Source organism: Natrix helvetica (genome assembly GCF_964273705.1).
Source record: "Natrix helvetica genome assembly, chromosome: 4".
NCBI lineage: Eukaryota > Metazoa > Chordata > Lepidosauria > Squamata > Natricidae > Natrix > Natrix helvetica.
The window spans coordinates 8,509,327-8,518,541 of record NC_138550.1 but is presented as its reverse complement, the minus strand read 5'-3'; the positions used below and the strand labels follow the sequence as shown (position 1 = coordinate 8,518,541).

Sequence of the window (9,215 nt, the reverse complement as noted above, 5' to 3'; positions counted from 1 at the left end):
AATTAAAATACCCAAACCCAATTAAAATATATCCCCGGGAGGTAAGACTAAGAGTGTGCCAGGCCAGCTAATTGAAACAACTAGATCAACTAGAAGACAAATTCTGTAGCGAGTTTCTCCTTTTTGAGGTGATCATTTGCAGAATTCTCAGAAAGGTTCCTGAGAGGAATTCTGGGCATTTTAGCCACCGCTATTTGGAGGATGCCAATAATATATAGATAAATACCACTCTTTTGAAGAGAGATATGCTGGTATCCAGTCAAGTCCTAAAGGTGCTTTTTCAAGAGGCACCTGGACTTTCTTGTTTTTCTTTGAAGATGCTTTCGCTTCTCATCCAAGAAGCTTCTTCAGCTCTGTCAAGAACACAGCTGCATCATGGGTTCATCCATTGTGGCCAATCTCTATATGGAAGTGGTAGAAGCTAAAGTCCTAAAATCCTTCACCCACTCATGGCTAGAGGTATTTGCTCGGTTCTTGGCTCAAGATCAAAACACAAAAATTGGAAGCGTTCACCATACATATCAGAGCTGAAGAGATTTCTTGGATGAGAAGCAAGAAATGTCTTCAAAGAAAAATAAGAAACTCCAGTTGTCTCTTGAAAAAATCACCTTTGGGACAACCACAACCTGGATGACCGAGAATCTCCATCAACATATCTAGTCAAATATAGAATGAAACTCACTCCAACTGTAAATTGGCATTTCCACAAGGGTGCTTGCTCAAAATCTTAAAGTTAGTGGGTAGAGTGCCCCAAAGACCCATCCTTCTTGTGCATGCCAACAAAAGGAACAAGGAAGAGTTCAACCATAATATTTGTGTCTACCATCTCATTAGTTTTCTAACCCACTCTGTAGAGGTCCCTACGTTCAAATCCAAATCTTTTTTTATCCATTCTCCTCCTTTCCTCAAATCAGATGGAGGGAAGAGCTAAACTGTTCCACCAGAAGACAATGGAGCTGTACAAGAGATCAGATTGACTCTTGCACCTGTCTAATTTCCTGGAGGGAACACAAGAGTGATGGCCCTCTGACTTGCTCTACAAAATGCCATTTGGATTTTCCAGCAGGTACGAAAACCTGCAGATTTCCTCTTACTATCTTCATATGGAGAGAGAAAGAGACAGACAGAGAAAGAGAGAGAGACAGAGAGATCAGATAAATAAGGCAGATAGGTAGTCAGGTAAGTAGATAGGCACACAAACACAGAGAGACAGAGAGGCAGGTAAGTTGGTAGGCCGGTAGGCACACAGCTAGACGATAAAGAGAGATGATAATAAAGATAGATGATGAATGGATGGATGGATAGATAGATATAACATAGATAGATAGATAGATAGATAGATAGATAGATAGATAGATAGATATAACATAAATAGATAGATAGATATAACATAGATATAGATAGATAGATAGATAGATAGATAGATAGATATAGATAGATAGATATAGATAGATATAGGATAGATAGATAGATATAACATAGAGATAGATAGATAGATAGATGATAGATAGATAGATAGATAGATAGATAGAGATAGATAGATAGATAGATAGAGATAGATAGATAGATAGAGATAGATAGATAGATAGATAGATAGATAGATAGATAGATAGATAGATAGATATAACATAAATAGATAGATATAACATAGATAGATAGATAGATAGATAGATAGATAGATAGATAGATAGATAGATAGATAGATAGATAGATAGATAGATAGATTGATAAGACAGGTAGGGAGGCAGACAGATAGGTAGATAATTGTGCTACTTCTGGCCTCTTTCTAATAAATCATACTATTTCTCATGCTATCTTGGCCTACTTCCAATCAACAAATAACTAAATAAGCATGCTATTCCTGCTACTTCTGACCTACTTCCAATCAATCAGTCAATCAATCAATCAATCTGCTGCCACTTCCCTTCATTTCCCCATAGCACCTGGGACCCCAGGTTAAACTGGCAGCATCCTCAAGTTGTCTTGACAGCCTCCCAACCTATCCTGAAAAAAACCCACCTCCCATTTTCTGAGCACAGACTCTGCAACTCCCAAACCGTCCTTAACAGGGTGAAGAACAAACCGAGGATGCTCCAGATCCGGTCAAGCAACCCTTCCCTTCACCTTGCTCCCCACCCCACCCCCAAATCCAAAACTGGGGGGGCTGCTGTCCAACCACTGGGCCGTGGACCCCCGACTCCTCCATCTCCTTCCAAGGCAAGGCCCGGCTGACCATCCATGGTCCTTGGCAGATGTTGCGATCCGAAGGAAACTAGATCTCTCTTCCCCTCCCCCCAATTTTTTCCCAAGCTCGGGTTCATCTCTCCCATCTCCCGCAGCTCCAAGGTAGATCCCGCCGTCCTTCTGACCCGGTCGCCGGTTCCCGAAGAGGGACGCTGGGGAGGAGAGGGGGGGACAAGAAGAAGGCGGGGATTGTGAACGGCGGAGGGAGGAGGAGGAGGCGCCCTCCGGCTGCCAATGCCAGTCTTCGGGTTGCCAAGATCAGCGGCCGATCTGCTTCCTGGGGTTTCCTTTCGCTTTCCCCAGATCGCCTCCCTCCGGGCTGCCTGTGCTGGGCGCGCTCTTGACGATCCGGCTAAGGAAAAGCTCTTAGGAACGGAAGTAAGATCCAGCTCTTCTTTTGCTTTGACTGGGCTTTTAGGATCTGGTGGGGCGGGCTGCTTTGCAGATGACCCTCTCCCCCTTTCCTTTGAGCCTCCAGCCCTCTTCTCGCGTTGGTGAGACACCCCCCTATCCCATCCCATCCCACCTCTCTCTGACTTTTGCTCTCCTCTCTTCCCTTGTCTTCCCAAACCGTACAGGTGCCGGATCTCCTCCAAAGCAGGACCATCCATGATGCTGAAGTCCTTGAGATGCAGAGGCGGTGGCAGTCTCTTTCGACTGCTGGGGGTCACACCCGGGCTCCAAGTTGGCAGTTTGGCCCCCAACAGGCCCTGCTCTTCCAGAGAGTACCCTCCTTCAGCCACCAAAGCCACGGGGATTAAGAAGAGGGGCTATGATATCACCAGGAATCCCCAGCTCAACAAGGTTTGACCCAACTCCCTGGCTATATGACCTACGTTTTTTATGAGCTTCCCTACTCTAGGTGTCCTCTGGGTGGCAGCAAAGAGTTTGTGCAAATTAACTTTTTTTTCCTGCCCTGGAGGCCCTCTGGATTTCTGCAATCTAGAACAAGGTGTTCAATTGACTTTTTTTGGTGCTAAAAAAAGCCCACAATGCAATAATTTGTAGAACCATGAAATTCACATAAAATTCTCCCATCGCCCACATAGGTTGTTCTCCATGTAGTTTGGGTTTCCCCAAATGGTGTGTTTGCTGACCCCAGCAGACGTAAAACCTGAACGGGAGACACCCCCCCCCAATAAACTTTGCTTAATACTATACAGTTTCAATATTGTACAAGAAGACCTCACAATGGGTTGTTGATCTCAGATTCAGTTTTGTCCTCTAAAACAGTGTGGATCTTCTCATCTAATTTTCAGGGGAATGCATCTTCCTTGGCATTTGTTTTCCTAAGGTCCACTTAGAAAGGCCACCAAGCCTTTCAGGACCATGAGACACGTTCTCATTGTCCTCCATTGGACCTGAAGATATGTTATAAAATGTCCCACTGGTTCATTTGCCCTGGTAACTATTTACATAGAGGACCTCCTTGGCTGCTACTCTTCAGAAGTATAACAGTCACCGTCTATTTCTGGTTGCAGATTCAGTTGAATACACATAGAGGCAACACAAGCTTCGGAAGAGGTACTCTAGCTATCCATATTCGACTACATGAAACATTTTGTAGCAGTCCAAATGAGGTCTTCCATATCTGGAACACCACTAACAGCTTCTAGTTCAGAGGACTAACTTCTAGAATAACTATGTAGTCCACCTAGGGCAGGGGTCAGCAAACTGTGGCTCTGGAGCCGCATGTGGCTCTTTCATCCCTCTGCTGTGGCTCCCTGTTGCCACTCGGCACCACAATTTTGAGAGGAGCTTCTGGGTTGGGGGAAGGGGAAGCAGAGTGCACCAAAAGGAGACTCTATGACAGGGGTGTCCAAACTTGGCAACTTTAAGACTTGTGGACTTCAACTCTCAGAATTCCCCACCCAAGTCTTAAAGTTGCCAAGTTTGGACACCCCTGCTCTATGACAAGGGGCGGGTTTTCTGGTCAGCTCCACAATTGATAGGGCTTTCGGTTAGGACAGGTAGAGGAAAAAGGACACTGCGCTAGGAGGAGACTCTATGGTGGGGGAACCGGACTTCCGGTTGGCTCCAGAATTGAATGGGGGGCTTCTGGTTAGGACCTTTGTGGCTCTTTGAATGTTTAAGGTTGCTGACCCCTGACCTAGGGAACATCCGGGTTGTTTTAGAGAAGAAAGGGAAACATTCCTGAGTTTTTCTAAAAGCTCCCTTTCTGGAATGTTTGGGTTTTTTCCCCATATCCTTCTATCCTAATGATACAAGGGACCTTCGTTTATTTACTTGACCGCTTAACATTTAGGTTAACTTTTCTATAATCATGTTGTCAACACTACAGCAATCCTGGTGGCTTTTAGAAAGTGAAATTCTGCTCTCTTTTAAATCAAAACTTGATCATCTAGCTTTGTATTATTGACTTAGGTGGGCACCAACTTTAAAATTTTAAGATGGAGTATTCCGAACTCGACCAGACTTTCTTTGGCCATAAATCTAAATAAATAAATAACAGAATTGGAAGGAGCCTTGGAGGTCTTCTATCTAAAACCTGCAATCCTCTGCATTCAGACATCTATTTTATCTCTGGACTAGCTGGATACCTGTGCTTCATGACAAAACTATGTGATCAGACTATACAAGAGAAATTCTGTTCACAATCCACTGGCTCAGTAGTAGTCGGTGATTGAAACACATAAGGAAATATTGGTTCCGTAGCCTTGACTCTGGAAGCAGTTCCATAGGTGAAAGGCGTGGACATTTTGGTGAGGTACCAATGTAAGAAGCCCCAGACCGCTCCTGAGTGAAGGAGTGGAACATCTGCCAGTTTGAACTGAGGTAAAACGGAATGTGAGGCAACTGGCAGTTGGAACAGAGTTATTTTAGGTGGGGAGGGGGAGTAGAATTCCTTAGCACCAGAGCGTGTTAATTACTGTATAAGAAATACTAATGATCTCATGGTCATTTTGACAAATCCTTTCTTAGCGAGCACCTAGAAGCCAAAAGGAACATACGTGCCAAATTTCAAGTTTATAGGTTTTACGTTTCTGGAGATTTTGTAATGAGTAAGTGGTATTTGGCATGTGTGTGTGTCTGTGTGTGTGTGTCTGTGTGTGTGTATGTGTATGTGGATATGTATATATGTATATATGTATGTGTGTGTATATATATATATATGTGTGTGTGTGTGTGTGTGTGTGTGTGTATGTGGATATATATATGTATGTGTATGTGTGTGTGTGTGTGTGTATGATTGTAGTTCCTACCTATTCATGGAAGCACAAAAGAAATAGAAGTTCAAGAAACTTTTCCAGCTGTAGTTGATCAGATGTCAGATAACAAGAGGTCAGTCTTGTTATCTCATGTTAAAGTATATTCATTAGTGCGTAGCTTGTTACATAAATATGGAAGTCTTGTTCATACACAAGATTTATATGAATCCAATATGTGCATGAAGGGACGTGGTGGCTCAGTGGCTAAGACACTGAGCTTGATGATCAGAAAGGTCAGTAGTTCAGCGGTTCGAATCCCTTGCACCGCATAATAGAGTGAGGTCCCGTTACTTGTCCCAGCTTCTGCCAACCTAGCAGTACAAAAGCATGTAAAAATGCTAGTAGAAAAATAGGGACCACCTTTGGTGGGAAGGTAACAGTGTTCCATGCGCCTTCTGCATTTAGTCATGCTGGCCATATGACCACAGAGATGTCTTCGGACAGCGCAGGCTTTTCGGCTTTGAAACGGAGATGAGCATTGCCCCCTATATTTGGGAACGACTAGCACATATGTGCGAGGGGAACCTTTACCTTTACCTAATATGTGCATGAATGCATATATGAATCTGATCCACATGTTCCTTCCTGAATTTAGAGTAGTTCACCCAAAACCCTGATCAACTGATGAAAGGATTCCTAGACTGAACCATTTAGAATCTGGTGGGGAAGGGGGAACTCACTTTGCTGAAGATTCCTCTTGAGAATAAATTCCCTGGATGTACAGAATTAGCATATGAATGAAGAGAAAAGTTCGCCCCATTCCATTGATCCAGAGTTCTTTTTTTGGGGGGGGGACTGGAAAAGGTTGTTGTTTCCTAAGGATGATACATTTTTGCAAATCAACAGTATAAGAGTTGGAAGGGACCTTGGAGGTCTTCTAGTCCAACTTCCTGCTTGAGGAGGAGACCCTATAAAATTTCAGGCAAATGACTGTTTAGTCTCTTCTTAAGAGCCTCCAGTGATGGGTCACCTGGAAGCAAGTTGTTCCACTGATTGATTGTTCTAACTGTCAGGAAATTTCTCCTTAGTTCTAGGTTGCTTCTCTCCTTGATTACGTTCCATCCATTGCTACTTGTCCTGCACTCAGGTGCTTTGGAGAATAGCTTGACTCCCTCTTCTTTGTGGCAGCCACTGAGATATTGGAAGACTGCTATCATGTCTCCCCTAGTCCTTCTTTTCATTAACTAGACATACCCAGTTCCTGCAATCGTTCCTCATATGTTTTAGCCTCCAGCCCCCTAATCATCTTTGTTGCTCTTCCCTGCACTCTTTCTAGAGTCTGAACAGGGAAGAGTAACAAAGACGATTAGGGAATTGGAGAATAAAACACACAATCTCTCAGTTGTAGACTAAAATGCCACAATCCATCAACAGTCCCCGCTTGCTGCTCATTTGATCTAACTCTTAAATGTCATATTTGCTAGTCAAATCATCCCTTGCCATTCATGTGAGTATACAAATTTATATTTGTATTTAAGCATCAGGGAATCAGGCAGTGCCTGAAAACAAGATTGTTGGCAGTTAGGAAAAAGCAAGATTGCTTATTTTAACCCAAGTCAGCCCTTTACCTTCCTCTGTCCCCAAGAGGCTGCAAACAAGTAGCCCTCAACTTACAACTGGTTATTTAGCAATTGTTCAAAGTTATGACAGATCCCCAAAAGGGACTTACGACCCAGATTTGAAATTCTAATATACACACCCCATTGTGGTTATGTGACAGCATTTTGAGCACCCATCAAACTGGCCTGCATTTATGGCTGTTTGCAGTGCCCTCCAGTCATAAGACCTCAATTTATGAAAAAACATTTTCCAGCAAAAGCTGCCCCATAGTGAGCACTGGGTTCGCTTAACAACCGTGCTGCTTGTTTTACAAGCACCGTATTCATTTTATGAGCACTGTGAAAAAGGTTGTGCAATCTTTTGTACGTGGCAACTCATTTTACAACCATCACAACCTAGAACCAAAATCACAGGCTCAGTTACAGTCAGGGGTGGCTTCCTGCCAGTTCTAACCTCTTCTATAGAAGAGGTTCCACAAATCCACAGTGCCGTTTAGAAGCGGTTCCAGCTCCCTCCCCCTGCCCGTCCGCACATCATCAAGATGAAGAGTGAGAGGAGGAATTCTGGGAGTTGAAGTCCACAAGTCTTAAAACTGTCAAGTTTGAACACCCCTAGGGTTTTTTTTTCGGAAGGGTTAGGGGTGCAAGGGTCTTGTAACTTGACAGCTTTAAGACTTGCACGCTTCAGTGCCAGAGTTCCTGAACCAACATGACTGGAGGAGGAATTCTGGGAGTTGAAGTCCGCAAGTCTTAAAGCTGTAAAGTTTGAACACCCCTAGGGTTTTTTTTCTGAAGGGTTAGGGGTGCAAGGGTATTGTAACTTGACAGCTTTAAGACTTGCACACTTCAATTCCAGAGTTCCTGAGCCAACATGACTGGAGGAGGAATTCTGGGAGTTGAAGTCCACAAGTCTTAAAGCTGTCACGTTTGAACAACCCTGGGTTTTTTTTTCTGAAGGGTTAGGGGTGCAAGGGTCTTGTAACTTGACAGCTTTAAGACTTGCACACTTCAGTGCCAGAGTTCCTGAACAAAACATGACTGGAGGAGGAATTCTGGGAGTTGAAGTCCAAAAGTCTTAAAGCTGTCAAGTTTGAACACCCCTGAGTTTTTTTTCCTAAAGGGTTAGGGGTGCAAGGGTCTTGTAACTTGACAGCTTTAAGGCTTGCACGCTTCAGTGCCAGAGTTTCTGAGCCAACATTTTGGTTGCATTTTGGTTATATAGGAAGGATAGTGTGTGTAAATACTATATGTACTTTGGAGTGAAACTTCCCCTATCTTTTGGAAAAATGCCTCTGCAAGCAAGGCAGATTGATAATTCATTAGTCATCAGTTTTATTTTATTTTTTTTTTCAAGAAGGGGGAAAGATACTTCTGACTTGTCAGCACTTTTGAATAACTTTTTTTTTCTTTTGCAACGCAGCAAGCATGCAATGCAGAACTAAAATTTGAGCTGGTTTTATCTTCCAAATCTTGTGGGCCACCCCGGGTGTGTTTTGCAAATTGATGTGTCTTCTACTCAGGGTGGCTACCAAACTGAAGAGCAGTTTCATGTAGATCAAGCCAGCCAACACAATATTTTAAAAAGGAGCAAATGGTTTTGCCAGGCTTTTCCTTATAAATACTTTTCCAGTTCATTTCCCAGCATCTGAAATTCAAGTTATGCTAAAAAAAATTACTCTTAAAGACTTAAACAGATACAAAGCGTGGAATAGAGGTAGTTCTTGACTTACAACAGTTCGTTCAAAGTTACAACAGCGGTGGAAAAAGTGACTTATGACCGTTTTTCACACTTACGACCATTGCAGAATCCACAAGGTCACATGATCAAAATTTGGGCACTTGGCAACTGACTCATATTTATGACGGTTGCAGTGACCCGGGGTCATATAATCACCTTTTGCAACCTTCTGACAAGCCAAATCAACGGGGGAAGCCAGATTCCACTTCCCCCGTTGATAACCGCCCTGCCGCCCTGTTTAGGGTGACCCGCTCCCTCCTTTCCCAGAGGCCGCGGGAAGCCCCCTTGCAGGGTAGAGCAGAGGAATTTGGGGAATATCTGCAGGACAAAATTGCTCAGATTCGCAGCGAATGGGTCTCCGTTAGCGGTCTAGAAAAGACATCGGAGGTGGGTCTTGAGGTGCCATCCTGGGAGGAGTTTGACTCTGTTACTTCCGACGATATG

The 9,215-nt window shown here is 43.6% G+C and overlaps 1 protein-coding gene across 1 annotated transcript in view; it reads left to right on the top strand.

Moving 5' to 3' along the window:
* Window positions 1–2,489: 2,489 nt before the first annotated feature.
* The window catches only part of ME3 (malic enzyme 3), a 124,925-nt gene continuing 118,199 nt past the window's right edge, over window positions 2,490–9,215 (top strand). Inside the window, exons 1-2 of the mRNA XM_081950353.1 lie at window positions 2,490–2,622; window positions 2,823–3,048. Of these exons, the coding sequence (XP_081806479.1) occupies window positions 2,854–3,048 (195 nt within the window). The 5' untranslated portion in view covers window positions 2,490–2,622; window positions 2,823–2,853. The remainder of the gene's footprint in view (window positions 2,623–2,822; window positions 3,049–9,215) is intronic.